General features: G+C 50.5%; 1 protein-coding gene across 16 annotated transcripts in view; it reads right to left on the bottom strand.

Moving 5' to 3' along the window:
• EPS15L1 (epidermal growth factor receptor pathway substrate 15 like 1) overlaps positions 1 to 19,420 on the bottom strand; it is a 121,486-nt gene that overhangs the window by 21,291 nt on the left and 80,775 nt on the right. For 11 of the 16 annotated variants that reach the window (XM_033199852.1, XM_033199854.1, XM_033199847.1 and 8 more), the window contains 6 exons: positions 19,110 to 19,233; positions 17,676 to 17,726; positions 16,103 to 16,239; positions 10,169 to 10,229; positions 9,133 to 9,215; positions 546 to 678 (listed from right to left, as the gene is read on the bottom strand). In XM_033199852.1, coding sequence (XP_033055743.1) covers positions 546 to 678; positions 9,133 to 9,215; positions 10,169 to 10,229; positions 16,103 to 16,239; positions 17,676 to 17,726; positions 19,110 to 19,233 — 589 coding nt within the window. The remainder of the gene's footprint in view (positions 1 to 545; positions 679 to 9,132; positions 9,216 to 10,168; positions 10,230 to 16,102; positions 16,240 to 17,675; positions 17,727 to 19,109; positions 19,234 to 19,420) is intronic. The other 5 variants (XR_004434357.1, XR_004434358.1, XM_033199857.1 and 2 more) reach the window with 3 other exon arrangements.

The following is a 19,420-nucleotide window of genomic DNA, read 5'->3' as shown; positions in this document are numbered from 1 at the left end:
CTCCTCACATCAGATGCCGCCAAGGACAATTTCCCACTCCCTCCACTCTGAGTCCTGAAGCAGCTGGGAAGGGACTGGACCAAGAAGTGACTCCTGCTGCCCTCACCCCCTACAGGTCCTCCTTGAGCACAGATGGGAAGGAAGATGGAAGAGAAGAGGCTGGAGTGGCCACAGGGCTGCCGGCCATGACTGGCTCCTAAAGTGTAGCCGGGGTGTCGGGGTGGCACTGACATGCTCGGGCAGAGGCCGCACGAAGCGCCCCCAGTCACAAGGGTGGCTCTAAGGCCAAGGCTTTGTGCACTCCAATACAGAGCCAGAAGCCCAGGGGCCCACAGGATGGGGCGAGGGCCAGCAGGCGAGAGGCACACACCACGCACACATGGCACTTGCGTGGACCTGGATGGCTGGGCCGGGGGGACCCTCTTGATCCCCACACAGGGTCCTGTGGCATCTGCTGCTACTCTGGGCTGGTGAGCAGGGGGGCCCTGGTCCCCCGCCATCCTGCACCGGCAGGCGGCGGCTGCGAGAGAAGAAAGCTTACTGACCGCTGGGCGGTTTAGGCCGTGGAGGAGCGGGTTTCTTCGGAGGCAGAGCAGGAGTGTCCTGTTTACTTTTAAAGGGGTCATCTGAGAATCCTGCCCCTCCCAAGGAGGAGGTGAAAGGGCCAGAAGGTGGGGGCTGTAAGAGAGGACACGAAAGAGAGGCAAAAATAGTTGTTAAAACAAAGGTGACGGATGTCCACTGAACAGACGCTCATGCTCCAAGGGCCCTGGCGAGGCCTCCTACCCTCTGGACTGCACAACACGGCCTTGCTCGGACGGGGGGTATCTCTCAAGCCCCGTGCTTTCCTCCACCCTCAACAGCAGGGGCCCTCTGGCCTGTGGGTGATAAGCAGAGAGCAGTCCCATCCCTCCACGGGCTACCAGCACCAAGGGCATCCCCAGCCACAAGGGGCACACTGGGTATTTCCTGACTCTAGGACTTGGCACACAGGGTCCCTTGGGCCTCCTGCTTACACTTCAGAGACACGCCCCACCCTCACCCCTGAGCTGGCTGTGGTGCTTGGCGCATGCCCTGCTGTGCCGCCTCCCCACTGAGCTGGCTGGTGTGGTCACTACCTTCAGTTAGTGACGGGCAGCACCAGGTGCTGGGTCAGCTGGCACCAGACCTTCCTCCTCCATGCCTCTGGGCTGCACACGCAGCACCTGAGGTGGGAGCGCACCCTCACATGCCCAGCCCACCCCCACTGGTCAGCACGCCCACACTGCCTCCACTGGGCTCTGACCACCTCTGGCCTGGACTCTTGGCCAGCCTCCATCACACCCATCCACATCCTCCACCCCACACCTGCTGCCTCAAACCCAAATCGGACCACATCCTCCAGCTTAAAGAGTGAGACAGTCAGAGACAGTTATAACAATTGGATAGATGAATGGATGGTGGGTGGGTAGATGAATAGAATGGCAGCTGGATGAATGGATAGACATATATGTGGATTAATGGATGAATGAATGGCAGGTGGGTGGGTGGATGGATGGATGGACGGATGGGCAGGCAGGTAGAGACAGGGAGGCAGGTAAGAGGCGATGTCTCACAGGTAGGTAGGTAGGCACTTCCTACGGGGAAGCTCCAAGCTCTCATTAAGGCATGCAGGGACTTTACCGCTGCCCCGGCCGCCTGATTTTTCAGGCTCACCTCTGAAGTCACCCCTCCCTTCATAATGCCTCCTTAGTCCTCAGAACCCACTGCACCCGCAGCCGCTGACTCAGCCTCCTATTTCCATGCTCTGCACACTCAGGTCTCCTGCTGGGTAGCTCAGCTCACCTCGTCCACCAGGAACCCCTCTCCTTGCTCAGAGCCTGGCTGGACCCCACTGCCGTCCCTCAGAGCTCTCCCAGGGCTCTCCCTGGGGCCACTTCCTGCCACCCACGCCCGCACTGCTCACTGAGCCACAGAGACACGCTTCCAGGCCTCTCCCACCTGGAGGGCAAGCATAGTCCCCTTCCGGGCACCTGCTGCCTCCAGGCCTGTGATGAGCAGATATTAAGCGCCGCCACCTGCAGGGATGCTCGTCCCTCACTTGGAACACCGGTGCGGCACAAGGGAGTCAGGGTCTCCATCAGCCGCAGAAGGGCCGGCGCATCTCAGGCATGTGAGGGAAGGGGCTGGGGTGTCCCAGGAGGGAGAAAATCACTTTCTATGGGCAGAAGAAGGATGAGGTACCACTCTTACTAAAACAGAAAATAACTAAGTGTGTAATAAAATAGAAAATAACTACATTTTTACTAACAGAGGAAACACATTGTTACAAAAATGCAAAATAACTAGAAAATTATAGGACAAAGAGATAACATTGTGACAGGAAACAAAAGGAACGGGCAGAAATAGGGGTAAAAATGGTCAGGTGTTCCTGGCTGGGCACGGTGGCTCACGCCTGTAATCCCAGGACTTTCGGAGGCCGAGGCAGGCGGATCACAAGGTCAGGAGATTGAGACCAGCCTGGCTAACACGGTGAAACCCTGTTTCTACTAAAAATACAAAAAATTAGCTGGGCGTGGTGGCGGGTGCCTGTAGGCCAGCAACTTGGGAGGCTGAGGCAGGAGAATGGTGTGAACCTGGGAGGCGGAGCTTGCAGTGAGCCGAGATCCCGCCATGGCACTCCAGCTTGGGCGACAGAGCGAGACTCCATCTCAAAAAAAAAAAAAAAAAAAAAAATCATGTGTTCCTCCAAGAGCATAGAAAAGAAAGATCAGAGTGGGGCAGAGATGGAGGGAGGGGCCAGGGGTCTTTAACTTTCTCCCCGGCAGGGCAGGCCTAGAGACAGAGAACAGGTCAAGAGCACAAAGGCACACTCCCAGGATTTCCCTCAAGAATCCGGATGCAACAGATTGCAGATGTGGGGGAAAAGGTCTAACACCACCTCCAGCAGACAGTCCTAGAGGTAGTGCCACCTCTGCCTCCAATGTCTAGTCACACCGACGCAGCCGACTAAGGGTCCAGCGTCTAGTTATGCTGACACGGCCATCTAGGCCTTCAGCATCTAGTTACACCAACACAGCCGTCTAAGGCTCCAGTGTCTAGTCACACAGACGTGGCTATCTAAGGCTACAGCGTCTGGTCACACCAAGGCAGCTGTCCAAGGTTCCAGCATCTGGTCACACAGATGTGGCTATCTAAGTCTCCAGCATCTAGTCACACAGACACGGCCATCTAAGGCTCCAGCATCTAGTCACACAGACACAGCCATCTAAGGCTCCAGCATCTAGTCACACAGACACGGCCATCTAAGGCTCCAGCATCTAGTCACATAGACACGGCCATCTAAGGCTCCAGTATCTAGTCACACAGATGTGGCCATCTAAGGCTCCAGCATCTAGTCACACAGACACGGCCATCTAAGGCTCCAGCATCTAGTCACATAGACACGGCCATCTAAGGCTCCAGTATCTAGTCACACAGATGTGGCCATCTAAGGCTCCAGCATCTAGTCACACAGATGTGGCCATCTAAGGCTCCAGCATCTAGTCACATAGACATGGCCATCTAAGGCTCCAGCATCTAGTCACAGCAATGCAGCCCTCTAAAGCTCCGGCATCTAGTCACACCAGTGCAGCCATATAAGGTTCCAGCGTCTAGTCACACAGATGTGGCCATCTAAGGCTGTAGTGCCTAGTCACACCAATGCAGCCATCTAAGGCTCCAGCACCTAGTCACACAGACACGGCCATCTAAGGCTCCAGCATCTAGTCGCACAAATGTGGCTGTCTAAGGCTCCAGCATCTAGTCACACCAATGCAGCCGTCTAAGTCTCTAGCATCTAGTCACACCAATGCAGGCGTCTAAGGCTCCAGCATCTAGTCACACCAGTGCAGCTGTCTAGGGCTCTAGCGTCTAGTAACACAGATAAGGCCATCTAAGGCTCCAGCATCTAGTCACACCAAAGTGGCCATCTAAGGCTCCAGTGTCTAGTCACACCAATGCAGCCATTTAAGGCTCCAGCATCTAGCCACACAGATGTGGCCACCTAAGGCTCTGGCATCTAATCACATAGACATGGTCATTTAAGGCTCTAGCATGTAGTCACACAGACACGGCCATCTAAGACTCTAGTGTCTAGTCACGTAGATGCAGCCATCTAGGCTTCCAGCATCTAGTCACACCAATGCAGCCGTCTAAGGCTCTAGCGTAGTCATACAGACATGGCTGTCTAAGGCTCTAGCATCTAGTCACACAGACACGGCCATCTAAGTCTCCAGTGCCTAGTCATGCAAAGGCAGCCATCTAGGCCTCTAGCATCTAGTCACACCGACACAGCCATCTAAAGCTCTAACATCTATTCATACAGACGGGGCCATGTAAGGCTCTAGCCACATCGATGTGGCTATCTGAGGCTCCAGCATCCAGTCACACCGACATGACCATCTGAGGCTTTAGTGTCCAGTCACATCAATGTGGTGGTCTAAGGCTCTAGCAACTAGTCACACTGATGTGTCTGTCTAAGGCTCTAGTGTCCAGTCATACCAACGTGGCCATCTAAGGCTCTAGTGTCTAGTCACACCAACATGGCCGTCTTAAGGCTCCAGGGTGTAGTCACACAGAGGCAGCCATCTAAGGCTCTAGCATCCTGCCACACTGATGCAGCTATCTGAGGCTCTAGCTTCCAGTCACACTGATGCAGCTATCTGAGGCTCAGGTGTCTAGTCACACAGATGCGACTCTCTAGGTCTCTAGCATTTAGTTGCACAGACATGGCATTTAGGCCCCTGGAGTCTAGTCAGAGACATAGCCACCTGTGTCTCTGGCAGCTAGTTATAGAGATGCAGTCATCTAGACCTCTAGCATCTAGTTACAGAGATGCACCCTTCTGGGCCGCTCGCGTCCTGTCACAGACATGGCTGCCTTGGACCTTGTGTAGTCCTAGAGTCGAGGCTGCTCGGCCCAGTCAGAGCCACATCAGAGACAGAACAGGGAGGTGGCCCCTCTAAGAGGCAGCCTACCCATTCCAGGTCCCCCTGACGCGGGCACAGGCAGATGCCCCCAGGAAGGGGAAGGGGCCCCAAAGGCTCCTGCACAGATGACCCCGCCAGATCCCTTCCCTGGGCTTCATGCTGCCCTCTGGAGCCGCCCAGGCAGGAGACACTCGCTCTGTGCTGATCTTCTCACCTAATAGGCCCAGTTACCTGGCAGGGGGTCCCACAGTCAGCACCTCTGCCTTACACACAAGGAAACTGAGGCACACAAAGGAGGCGTAGCCTGCCCAAATCACACAGCAGGTCAGGTCTGCAGCAGATCTGGGACTGCCACATCATCTGCCTCTCAGGCTGGGGCCTCCAGACGCTGCCCTCAGCTGCCGAGGGCCACCCCAGTTGTAGGTCCGGGGCCTCGTCCTGGGCAGACTGTTCTGCCCAGGCTGGAACCTCAACCCTGCCACCTACTCAACGCCCTGTGCTTCGGTTTCTTCATCTGTAAAATGGCAAGAGTGACAGAGGTTGGAGGGCTCCAGCAAGAAGGGAATGAGGTGACACGTGACAGGCATCCGTCCACTCACTGGCACTAGGTAAAGTTGGCACATGGACCACACGATAATGATCACACCAAGTACGAAGCTGCGACTGGAATCTGGGAATGCCCCACCTACTGCCCTAGCTGTCCCCAGGCCTGTCCGAGACACGAGGAGCAGCGTTGGCTTGAGGCTTAGCTTTAAAATGGGCCATTTAGGGTCGGCTGTTTGGGAAAGAATCGGGGAAAGAACACTGGCCCATCTGTGGGTGCTTCTGCCATTCATGGAACACATCCCTGGGCCTAGGGCCCATGCAAGTCCCCCGCAGCCTGGGATGGGCAGGCGAGCAAGTCTAGATGGGAAGTGGTGTGACCGGCCGGGCCTTGTCCTCCCTAGACATGTGCTGGCTTCTGGGCCACATCTCCAAATTCGGAGTGGAGCCTCGGTCCCAGTGGCTGCAGTGAGCCTTTCCACCCTCTGCGTCATGCAGTAGGACCCGGGCAAGTAAAACCACACTCAGCCTGGACATCCAAAGTTGTAAGACCTGGTGACACACTCAAATCAGAGCTGCCTGACCCTCCAGGCTGACCGGGGACACCTCAGGCCAAGCCAGCTTGGCGCCTCCCATGTGTGTTTAAACCCACGAGGCCAATCGGCAACTCGCGAGGTGACAGGCTTCCAATAAATGCCTGGCACTGCCACCGCAGTGAATCAGATCACTCCTAGCGCCAGAACGCCCGCGTCATTTCCGAATCCCAATTTTCATGACTTCAAGTTTCCCAAGAAGCCTCCTTGGGGACTCAACTCTTTCCTACTCAGGCAGCGGCTTCAAGGAAAGTCGCTATTTTTAGAAAGGTTTCAGTAAAGCTGTCAGGGGCTCTCTGGGCTCGGCAAGAGTGAAGTGTGCTTAAAATAAAAGGAAGACAGAAAAAGCTACTATGAAAACCAGCTCTAAGAGACCCAGGTTTGAGTTCACCAGTTGAAGAACTGCTTCAAAACAAAAGACTGAATTTTTAAACAGCAGCCCTAAACATCAATGCACAGCTTTAAACGATTGAGAAGTTGCTAAAAATGGACTGACGACTAACCCAATATTTCACAGATGGCTTTTTTTTTTTTTCAGGGCAGGGGAGGGTGAAATAAGTTGGACTCTTGTTTTTATTCTCAAATGCTCCCTGGAAACACACTTTGGGGAATCTGTTTTTAAAGCGAGCTGATGTAGGCTTGACACTGTCTAGAAAAATCTCTTCAGGTGAGGGTGGGGCCTCAACTAAGAGTGCAGGCCCAAAGAGCCTCCCAAAGGAAACTTCTAGAATTAGACTGTGGGCTGTGACTCTCCTCAGCAAAGCCACACAGAGGTAAGGTGCTTCAATTCAGGGACTTACAAAAGGGCCTCCCCGCCCTGCTCAGATGGGGAAAAGTTGATGATGGTTTTTTTTTGAAAAAAAAAAAAAAACAAAACACCTTCTTGCCACTTTCATTTCCCTTAGCATTTTATTTATATCCACAATGTTGTTCTTGAAAAACAGAAAGGTAACCAAAAAGGAAAAACTGAGTTACAAGGTCAGGGTTGAGCTCAGAATGCGGCTGTACAAGTGTCACGAAGGCAGCTGATGGAACGGTGGAATCAAAACAAGATAGTATTGGCGACCCATTTTCCACAGCTCTGTCCAACTCTGTCCTAGCCCGGCACCGCCAATAGGAAGTGAGACCAGCTCTGAAATCACAGCTGCATGTGTGTGAAGAGCCCCAGGTTTCAGGGCCCAAGGACAGGCAGAGGGCAGTCATGAGACCCCGGCCCTAGCCCAGGCTCTGCTAGCTCCCCGTCTCTGCTCACGGTGAGAGGAGGAAGACAGAGCCAGCCTCCCAAAGGAAGAGGAGTCCACGGGCGACAACCAGAAACGACCAGGACCCCTGCCTTAGGGACTGCTGCCACCGTGTGGCCAATGTTTTCTGCTTTCGGGAGATGGTTTCCTGCCTGCCCAGGGGCCTGTGCAACGGCCCCTAAATCTCCTTCCCCTGGTGCCCTCCTGGCCAGTCCCAAACCGTGTCACAGCGTGGCATGTAAGGGATGGAGGCCTTCCCCGTGTGCTGGAAGGAGGGGGCGCCACACCAGGGCCTCTGGCTCCCTCTGCCCAGGCTCATCGGTATAAACACGCACCCTGCCTCGGTCAGAAGTGGGATTTGCTGCGCCGCCAGGGCACTCACACACGCATCTTTGAAAACCTGAACAGAATCTCAAGTGCTTCTCGGAATCTGTGTTCTGTGATCACAAGCTGCGACCGCTGCCAACCACATGATGCCCAGAGACTTGTTTGCTTCACCAGCTGAGTGAACGCAGGGCAGCCAAGGGAGGTTGCCCAGTCACACTGGCACCTGGGGCACCTGGCCATGGGGCCGGCGGGGTGGGGAGCCCGAGGGGGCCTCATGCCTGGGGCATGCATCTTCCAGGTACTCCTGGGGCTCCCTCCCCTCACCACCTTCAGGCCAATAGCAGCGCCCACACAGACTGGGCCCAGCTGCTCCAGGGGACCCCCCCCACCGGCCACCCCTTACCACCTGGGCCATGGGCTCTAGGAAGGGGGCTGTGTTCTGCTTGTGGCCACTGCCTCTTCCCGCAGCGTGGACGACGCCTGGGCCTCTGCAGGTGCAACGCGTGAGGAAAGCAGGCCCCTGCAGCCCCCGAGGACAGAGCCCATCCACCCCTGCCTGGGGGCTACCAAGAAGGGACAGAGTGGATGCAGATGTCAGGGACGGGGCACACCTCACCTGCTTTTCTTCATTCCTGCCAAAGAAACGCGCTCCTTGCTCAAACAGGGAGATATACAACTCACAAGGAGGCACAGTAGTGCCTCAGCCCCGGCCTCCTTCCCACTCACCACAGCCCCCATTTCCAACTTTCCAGCAGTTTCTTCTGGAAGGCACCTCAGTCGTAAGGGGCTTCTATTGTTATTTTTTGACTTGTCCATTCTGGACGTTCCCTGTTGAATTCTCTATGCTACCTTAAAGATTAGCTCCAGCCACACTGCCAGCCTCTGGAGAAGCCCTACAGCTGTCTGGAACCAGAGTCACAGTGAGTTCAGGTCACCATGTGGTGAGGGCCGGACGCAGACGGGTCCAGTCTGGTAACGAGTCTCGCTGCTGTCCTCCTTCAACAGTTCACTCCTCACCTGTGGATCTGTCTGCATTTATTCACGGAGCCTGGCCCTCACTTTTCAACACCCCTCGAAAGTTCTGTCACACAGGCGGCTCTGAACACTCGCTGGCCCGCTTTCCCCGGATGCCTTGTACCTGCAAGCCTGCTGCCCACGGCCCTCTCGAGATGCCTGTGCCCAACGCCTTCTCGAGTTTCTACTTGGCCATGGCAAAGCCTTCACCATCTGAGACCCGATGGTCGTGAGACACCAGTGGGAGCCGAGGGCAGCTATGCCACTGGGAGGGGTCAGGGCTCACCCTGAGGGACTGAAGTGCATCGAATCACAGCCATGGGTGCTTTCCAGACCTAACCTTGTATTCGAAAGGTGCTGGGGAGATACATACTTGACATAAACAATTACGCCTGGCAGCCCACACCATGACAAGAGGCACAAAGACACTAGCAGAGGCGCGGGGGCTCCGGGGAGGGGCTTTACCTTGGACATCTGGCTGAAGTCGGCAAAGCCTTCAGCACTATTGAAGGACCCACTTCCGAAGGGATCTAAGGTTCCAAAGGGATCTGCAATCGGCACCAACAAAGTTAGAGTTACAGGTCTTTAAGAGACACACCTTCTGGGGTGGAGGGAAAATGCTAGATGGCTCCTGAACCAGAAGACTCAGGAAGGCTGCATTTACTCATTAGACACGCGCGTCTGCATGAAGGTCCCTCAGCAAGGCCTGCCTGCCCACTCTGGCGCAGCGGGACGGTTTCTCACTGTGACGACCGCTCTGGGAGGGCCAGCATCATTCACGGTCATCAGAAGAGTGACAAGTTGCTGTAGGCGCATGGCCCCTGGGTCCCACTGGGTCTCACTGGGTCAGGAGGGAGAAGTAACTCCAGGGTGACCTGCCACCCACACGATTTATGCAGGGCGGTGTCTTTGGATAGAGGTTTTTGCTGTGTTTTTTCCTCTGACCTGGAAGGGATTTGCCTAGAGTACTGGATATACTCGCCTATGATCCGCCCCGCGCAAGCTGCAGGACCAAGCAGGGCCTGTTCCCAAAAGAAAGGGAGTGTCCACAGATGCTCCCATTGCATAAAGGCTCGAGCGTGCATCTGCGAGTTCTACACTGTGAGATGAGGTTCCTTCAAACACAGAACCCACAACACAGGCCGGTACCTGGGGTCAAATTTTGGATTTCTTTTAGGGAGGAAACCCAAAGATACAAACCAAAGATTTATAAGGAGGAGTAAGTAAACAGTAGTTAATATCACTGGTGCTATTACTGAATCCCTACTGCGAAAATTCCTTTCCAGAAAGATGCCAGTGCATGCCGTGCCTGGGAAGAGGAGCAGCAGGGGATGCTTGTTTTGGCCTAATGGGCTCAGGCCAGGATCTGGGTGCCACTGACTAATGACACAAACACAGAGGCCACACTGGCTTTGGGAGTGAAAGTGTTAACTGGGGGGGAGGGGAGGCTCTGCTACTGCCCGAGGAATAGTCAGGAAGGAAAATAAGCCATGGGTCTCACCTGATCCTTTTGAGGAGACACTGGAGGATGAAAAGGGATCACTGGATTCAAAGGGGTCGAGCTGAGTGAAAGGAGAGAGGAAAGAGTAAAAAGCAGTTCATTTGTTCCATCACCCATTCATTCAACCAGACTTTCCTGACGTCAATGTACAACATCCAATGCCAGGCCAGAGGGAAAGTGGAATGATTAAAACTCAACCCAGGCAGAGTAAAATCCCAACAGATCAACCCTCCTGCATATAGCACCTATCAACCTGGACAGAATACCCCCAAAATTACAAATACAAAAAGCAGTGGCCTGAAGGCTGGGAAGTGAACAAGGCAGGGAGAAGACTTTGGAGGAGAATTTGAATGTGGCAGAAGAACACAGCAGAAGGTTGAGTTTCCATTCCGCCAGCTACAGCAGGAGAGCACAGTGCAGGTGCCTAAGATTCTGGTAGCATCTGAACACCGGAGGATGGAGCCCAGAGACAACCATTCCCGGGGAATGGGAGGGGAATCAGGATGGAGAGGCAGAGATGTAAGCCCTGAACTTCATGATCCACTCTCCCCCTGTCTCAGGCTGGTCCCTGCCCATGCAAGCCTGGGGGGACTCAAGGCAGCCTGCAGCCGAGGCCACAAGAACTGAGCCAGGATTGGAGTTTCTGCCATCTGCTGGAGAGTGTCTGCAGTGTGAGTGCCACCAAGTTAACTGCCTGCTGAAACAAATCCATTCCCGCTCTTTGGAGAAAACAGACTACAGTCTCGACACAGAACGCTCACCATGTATCAGATACATTTCTAAACATACAAAGAACTGGAAAAATGTGACCAGTTCTCACCGGAAAGGACAATCACTGTAGCCAATCTCAAAATAACCCAGATGGTGGAACTCTGAGACAGGGACAACGTAAAACGGTGATTATAACTGTGCTAAATGAGGAAAAGGAAAATACACTTAAAATGAATGAAAAGACAGGCGACCTTAGCAGAGAAACAGAAAGTATACAAAAGAAACAAATGAAAGTTCCGGAAATGAAAAAGTGTTATCTACAATAAAAACTTCACCGCCGGGGGCAGTGGATCACCCGAGGTCAGGAGTTCAAGACCAGCCTGGACAACATGGCAAAACCCTGTCTCTACTAAAAATACAAAAAATTAGCCCGGTGTGGTGGTGGACACCTGTAATCCCAGCTACTTGGGAGGCCAAGGCAGGAGAATTGCTTGAACCCAGGAGGCAGAGGTTGCAGTGAGCTGAGATTACACCATTGTACTCCAGCCTGGGCAACAAGAGTAAAACTCCGTCTCAAAAATAAATAAATAAATAAGCCAGGCTTAGTGGTGCACGCCTGTAATCCCAGCTACTCAGGAGGCTGAGGCAGGAGAATGACTTGAACCTGGGAGGTGGAGGTTGCAGTGAGCTGAGATCACCCCACTGCACTCCAGCCTGGGTGAAAGAGCGAGACTCTGTCTCAAACAAACAAACAAAAAAACACTCCATTAGGTGAGCTAAATAACCAGTAATAAAAGAAAGAGTAAGTGAAGTTGAAAACAGAGCAGTAGAAATTACTCAATCTGAAGAAAAAGGAGAAAAAAGAATGAAAAGATAAATAAATACAGCCTCAGGAACCTGTGGGACAGTAACAAAGGGTCTAACATCTGTGTAACTGGAATCCCAGAAAGAGACGGGAGAGAAAATGGGGCAGAAAAAACACATTAGGAGAACTGACAGCTGACAGCTTACCAAATTTGTTTTGTTGTAGTTGTTTTGAGACGGAGTCTTGCTCTGTCACCCAGGCTGGAGTACAGTGGCGCAATCTCAGCTCACTGCAACCTCTGATTCCCAGGTTCAAGCGATTCTCCTGCCTCAGCCTCCCAAGTAGCTGGGATTACAAGTGTGCACCACCACGCCTGGCTAATTTTTGTACTTTTAGTAGAGACAGGGTTTCACCACATTGGCCAGGCTGGTCTTGAACACCTGGCCTCAAGTGATCCGCCCGCCTCAGCCTCCCAAAGTGCTGGGATTACAGGAATGAGCCACTGAACCCAGCAATGAAAACTTACCAAATTTGTTGAAAAGCATAATTTACAGATTGAAGAAGCTGAGCAAAGCCTAAACAGTATAAACACCAAGAAAACTATACCCAGAAACTTCAAAAACTACTGAAAACTAAAGATAAAGAGAGAAACTTGAAAGTAGCCAGAGAAAAACCATCTATTACATACAGGATAACAATGAGAGAATACTCCTCTCCACTGGGCGCGATGGCTCACACCTGTAATCCCAGCACTTTGGGAGGCTGAGGTGGGTGGATCACGAGGTCAGGAGATCGAGACTATCCTGGCTAACACGGTGAAACTCTGTCTCTACTAAAAATAAAAGAAATTAGCTAGGCATGGTGGTGGGCGCCTATAGTCCCAGCTACTTGGGAGGCTGAGGCAGCAGAATGGCGTGAACCCGGGAGGTGGAGCTTGCAGTGAGCTGAGATTGCGCCACTGCACTCTAGCCTGGGGACAGAGCAAGACTCTGTCTCAAAAAAAAAAAAAAACTCCTCTCATCAAGGACAATGGAGGCTGGAAGGCAGTAGAAAAACACGCTAAAAGTGCTAAATGAACAAACAAAAGCCCAACAACCTACATCAAACGCAATGTCCTTCAAGAATGACAACAGGCCTGGCACAGTGGCTCATGCCTGTAATCCTAGCACTTTGGGAGGACGAGGTGAGCAGATCACTTGAGCTCAGGAGGTCAAGACCAGCCTGGCCAACATGGTGAAACTCAGTCTCTACTAAAAATACAAAAATTAACCAGAAATCCCTTGAACCTGGGAGGCAGAGGTTGCAAAAAAAAAAGAGTAACAGCCAGGTGCAGTGACTCAAGCCTGTGATCCCAGTACTTTAGAGGGGCTGAGGCAGGAGGATTGCTTGAGCCTAGGAGTTTGAGACCAGCCTCACCAACATATGGAGATCCAATCTCTACAAAAAATAAAAAATTAGCTGGGTTTGGAGGTACACGCCTGTGATCCCAGCAACTTGGGAGGCTTAGGTGGGAGAACTGCTTGAGCCCAGGAGGTTGAGGCTGCAGTGAGCCAAGATCACACCACTGCACTTCAGCCTGGGCAAGAGTTAGACTCTGTTTCAAAAATAAAAATAAAAAAGTGGTAATACAGTCGATTTGCACTATAAGAAGTGCTAAAGAAAGTTCTTTAGGCTGAAGGAAAATGATAATGGAGGGAAAACCACTCTTCAGAAAGCAATGAAGAGTATCAGAAATGGTACATATTGGGTAAAACTAAATGACTACTTTTTTCCTTTTTCTTTAACCAGAATGGATTAATGCAAAAATTATAAGGGTCTTATGGAGTTTCTAATGTATTTAGATGTATGATATTCACATGACGGCTATAACATAAGACATGCTGGCTGCAAGGGTGGGTGGACAACGGTTGCAATTTTCTACATTTTACATGAGATAATACAATACTAACCTCAAGTAGACTATGAAAAGTTAAAACTGTACACGGTATTTCCTAAGCAACCTCTAAACAATCATTAAAAGAGGTATGATTAAAATAATAAAAGGCCAATAGATAGAATTCCAAAAAACATTCAAACAATCCAAAAGAAGGCAGGAAACAAAACATGGGATAAAAAGCAAGCAAATAATAAAACAGTAGACTTAAACCATATCAATAATTACATTAAATGTTAATGGACTAAACATTCCATTTACAAGGCAGGGACTTCTGACTGGATTAAAAAAAAAAGCAAGTCCCAACACTATGCTAGTTACAAAAGACACCTATCAGTTTTAAAGACCCAGGTAAGTTGAAAGTAAATGGTTGAAAAATGATATATCATATAGTGAATAACATGAGGAGAATGAAGTGATAAAACAGACTTCAAGACAAAGAACATCACCAGAGATCAAATGGGAACCTTTTGTAATGATAAAAAGGTTGTTGTGTCAGAAAGACACAATAATCATAAACATCTATGCACCTGACAGAGCTTCAAAATACACAAAGCGAAACTTGATCAAATTAAAGTGCAGTATGAACAATTCCACAATCATAGGAGAACGTTTAACACCTCTCTCTCAGCCATTGGTAGAACTAAAAAAGGAACAAATAATGAAGACACACATAATCTGAACACTATCAGGAAGCTCAACCTCGCTGCCATTTGTAGAACATTACACCCAACAACTAGATACACATTGTTCTCAAGTGTACATGGTTTGTTCACCAACATAGGCCATAAACAGCAACCCTTGATAAATGTGAAGGTATTGAAAACATACAGAAAATGTTCTCTAATAACAAATTGAATTAAAAATCAAGAATAATAGTATTATAATAGACCTAGGAGAAGAAGCCAAGTATCTGGAAATGAAACAACACACTTTTAAGTAATCCATGGGTAAACAGAATTCACAAGGGAAACTGGGAAACATCTCAAAACTGAATGGCAATGAAGAGACAAAGTACTCAAATATATGAAATACAGGTAAAGTAGTGCTTGAGGGAAATACGTTGCTGTAAATTTACACAGATGCTCCTTGACTTACCATGGGGTTACGTCCTGATAAACCCATTGTAAGTTGAAAATATCTTAAGTCGAAAATGTACTTAATATCCCAAGAAACCCATCATAAAGCAAAAAATCAGAAGTCGAACCAACATAAATCCAGACACTCCTTGACTTATGATGGGACTGCATCTCAATAAAACTATTGTAAAATCAAAAAACTGTAAGTTGAACCATAACTCAGGAACCGCCTGTACTAGAAAATGAAGTCTAAAATCAATGAATGAAGGTTGGAGCTTAAGACATTAGAAGAGCAAGGTAAACCCCAAATAAACAGGAGTAAGGAAATGGAAAAAAATAGAAATAGAAAAGAGAAAATCAATGAAACAGAAAACAAGCAGTAGAGAAAAATGAAGCCAAAAGTTGGTTATGGAGAAGGTCAATGAAATTGGCAAACAGATCACCTATACCAGGAATACTACAGGTCTTAAGGATGCTAAAAAGGGGCCAATAAGAAAACACTGCAAATGAATCGTTGCCTTCAAAGAGCTCCAAGCGCTAAAGACCAAAAGGTCCACAGGGAGTGAAGGAGGTGGGCATCAGGGCAGCAGGAGCCCTGAGGAGGAGGGATAAGTGCTCGTCTCTGAGCAGGCCTTGGGCCTGGGTTGCAGCCTAGAAAACGGAAAAAGGCTATGAAGCAAGCTCACTCCATCATTAAAATCCTCTCCTCCATCACCAGAGATTGCTCTTTTTTGATTTGTTTTAAAATCCAAGTTGACAGCTATTTAACCCAATCTCTTAGGCATAATGTGCAAAACGCCCGGCGTCTGCCATGCCTGGGGATGGAAGCACAGGTGTGCTGGAGTCGGAAACTGGAGGGTCAGAGTTGGCTGATGCTCTCAGGAGATGACACCAGGCAAGGCAGTCGGGCTGAGACGCCTGCACTTACTCCTGCCGTGACAGGGGCACCCACCAAGGTGACTCTAAGGTCCCCACCAGTGCTGTGTGTTACAAGGACCGTGCGGGGTGGCCGGGTTCATGCGAGTATGTGGTGCTTGTTTGATTTAGTCTTTTTTGGGAGATGAAGAGGCAGTGGAGGCAGATGACTAGAGTTGAGGGGTGGGGATGGGGATAGAGGAATAAGAACTGTGGGTGACATCCTCCTTGCCCTGACGTGGGGCCACTGGACAGCTGACTGAACCGTGGGGCTCACAGGTGAGTCACTGCAGTGACTAGGCCAGACAGCTCCCTCACTCGGCAGGAATGAAATCAGCCTGGGATACCAGCTCCCAGAGAACAGGCACCAAGGCCCATACTCGTAGGCACCACGTACACTCCATGAAGGGAAGGAGGCCTTCGGGAAGTGCCGCCCTCACACACACAGAGCAGGCGTGCGGCTCTCCCAGGCAACGTCCCACCCCACTCACCTTCGAAGGTAAGGAAGGGTTTTTCGTGAATGGGTCCGAGGTAAATGGGTCATTCTTTGTCTGTTTCTTGAAGAAGTCATCGGTGGCAGAGCCACGGAATGGGTCACTTTCTTTGAAAGGGTCCCCTCCAAATGGATCTAGAAGGAAAAATGCCCCATGAGTAAACATTATACCGAGTGAAAGAACCCAGGCATAAAAGGACACACCACAGAATGATGCCCTTTACATGGAATTCTAGAAAGGGAAGAACACCAGTGACAGAAAACAGGGCAGTGGTGGCCAGGGCAGCCTGGTGACGGGGGGAGGGTGACAACAAACGGGCCTCAGGAATGACTGAAGTGTTCTCAAATCTCACACAACTGTGCATATTTGTTGAAACTCATCTTATTACATACTAAAATAGGTGAATTTTGTTCTGTGTACACTATACCACTCAATAAAATTGACTTTAAAAATAATAATATCCTGGCCAGGCATGGTGGCTCATGTCTGTAATCCCAACCCTCCAATCACTTTAGGAGGCTGAGATAGGAGGATTATTTGAGGCCAGGAGTTCAACACCAGCATGGGCAACACAGAGAGACCCCCGCTTGTAAAAATAAAAAAATAAAAAATTAGCCAGGTGTGGTGGCATGCGCCTGTAGCACCAGCTACTAAGGAGGCTGAGGCAGAAAGGCTGCTCGAGCCCAGAAGGTCAAGGCTGCAGTGAGCTATAATTGCACCAGTGCACTCCAGCCTGGGCAACAGAGTAAAACCCTGTCTCTAAATAAATAATATATCCTGTAGGAGCTGGATACAATAATAATAATAATAAACAATGCAGGTAAATCCACAGAGACAGAAAATGGATTATGGGTGCCAGGGGTTGGGGGAGGGAACAGGGAGTGACTGCTGATGGGGATGGGGTCTCCTTTTGGGGGGATGAGGATGTTGTGGAACTAGGTGAAGGCAGATGATCATTGCACAACACTGTGAGTGTGCTCAATATCACTGAAATGGATGCTTTAAAATAGTGACTTTTACGTTATATAAATTTCACCTGAAAAAAAATAAATTGGTCAGGCATGGTGGCTCACGCCTGTCATCCCAGCACTTTGGGAGACCAAGGCGGGCAGATCACCTGAGGACAAGAGTTCGAGATGAGCCTGGACAACATGGTGAAACCTCGTCTCTACTAAAAATACAAAAATTAGCTGGGCATGGTGGAGGGTGCCTGTAGTCCTAGCTACTCAGGAGGCAGGGGTTGCAGTGAGCCAAGATCATACCACTGCACTCCAGCCTGGGTGACAGAGCAAGACTCCGTCTCAAAAAATAAAATAAATAAATAAATTAGCAGGCAATGTGATCCCACCACACTCCAGGGTGGGGTGCAGGCAGTGACTGGACCTAGGGAGGGGAGCCACCTGCAGAAGGGAATGGGACCAAGGATGGGTGTAACATGGATGGACAGCCATCCTTCCCAGTTACATGGCTTCCATCCCCGGTGTGTGCACACACAAGTCCCGCCACGTGCAACTTCTGAGCCAGGACTGGACACAGTCTGAAGAGTGGTCCGGGAAACACTGAACTTTACCTGCTGAAGTTGTCTGCTGCTCTGCAAAGGGGTCATTCTGGAACGGGTCGCCTGGGTGGGAGAGGAGAGAAATGCTTATTCGCTTTAGGGCACACGACGCGGGCCGGGCCCTTGAACACAGCCACCCACCTGCCAGGCCTTTCATTGCCTTCTACTCCGCCAATGTAGGGAGAGAATGTTATTTCCTTCTCCTGTCCTGGATAGAAATAATGTTATTTCTATCCACCTGCCCTCGAAACCTTGGCAAACCAAAGAAGGGGACCTGGAGGAGGCAGCTGCTTCTGGCTGGAATGTTGAAGATGAGAAGGAAGGTCCTGGTGGCTGTCCCACCCAGGCTGGAGTAGGGAAGACACAGAGCGGGCTAGAATCCACTCCTCTCTTCCCACGCCGGGTTTCCTTTATCCCATCTGCCTGCCACCTCCCTGGGTAAGAGGACACAGGACCCTGGGCTGTCCCTCACTTCACCACCAGCCCTGCAGCAATGAGGCGGTGGCGCCCCTGGACGTCAGGGGCTGCTGGATTCGCCTCTCAGACCCAGCAGGCTTCAACTCCAAGCTGAAGCTCAAACTTCCACTGTCCTCTCCCCACCTTAGTGTTTTTCTCAGAAATGTACAGAGAGCCTTCCTCCTGGAAATACTGTTTTGCTCTGAAACATGGAGATAAATTAGGACATCTTGTTTCCGGAATTCTTAGTTATTCTTGACTCAGGTGTGGCTCTGGATAGACTCCTAAAATTATCTAGACCTTACATTTATGTAGGAACCCATGGTTTGCCAGGTACTTTCATGATCATTACTAGCTCTGATTATTTTATCAACCCTGTGAGGTGAGCAAGGAGCAAATTTATTAACCTGCTGAGGGACGAGGAAATTTAAGTACTGAAGAGTTGAAGGGGACTGGCCAAGCTGCTTTCAAATGTGGGTCTTGTGGTGAGCTTGGAACGCTTCCCACTGTGTCTCGATGCCTTGGCTCTCTGGTTAACAGGGTGAGATAAGAAGCTTAAAAGGCGTTCCTGCCGGGCGCGGTGGCTCACACCTATAATCCCAGCACTTTGTGGGGCTGAGGTGGCTGGATCACCTGAGGTCAAGAGTTTGGGACCAGCCTGGGCAACACGGTAAAACCCCGACTCTACTAAAAATACAAAAATTAGCCGGGTGCGGTGATGCGCACCTGTAATCCCAGCTACTCGGGAGGCTGAGGCAGGAGAATTGTTTGAAGCCAGGAGGCGGAGGTTGCAGTGAGCCGAGATTGCGCCACTGCACTCCAGCCTGGGTGCCAGCGAGAGTTCGTCTCCAAACAAACAAAGAAAAGGCGTTCCTTTCCCCCTCCGTTTCAGACTGTGGCATGTCCTTACTTTTCTAGCCCTTCAACCACTCTAAATTTGACAGAAAACACACAATATTTCAATGAGAAAGTGGGTAGCAAGTGAGATACCTTTGAAGGGATCAGCTCCTTTAAATGGGTCAGATTTGAAGGGGTCTTCTGTCTGGAAAGGATCCGGATGCAGCTCTTGTGTGTTGTTGCTAAATAACAAGGCTTTATTTTTGAAAGGATCATCCTATAATTTTGTGAAGAAACAGGACAAGGATTTGATTATTTCTGAGTTAAAGCAAAGGACAGAATTCCATACTTAACTCACATTTCCACTTTGAGTAGCATGACCCTAAAAAGAATGATTCAGCCAGGCGTTTGAGACTGGCCTCGGCAACATAGCAAAATCCCATCTCTATAAAAACAAAAATTTA

The sequence above is a fragment of the Trachypithecus francoisi genome, unplaced genomic scaffold, assembly GCF_009764315.1.
Source record: "Trachypithecus francoisi isolate TF-2019V2 unplaced genomic scaffold, Tfra_2.0 Lachesis_group5, whole genome shotgun sequence".
NCBI lineage: Eukaryota > Metazoa > Chordata > Mammalia > Primates > Cercopithecidae > Trachypithecus > Trachypithecus francoisi.
This window is presented reverse-complemented; position numbering and strand designations above follow the sequence as displayed.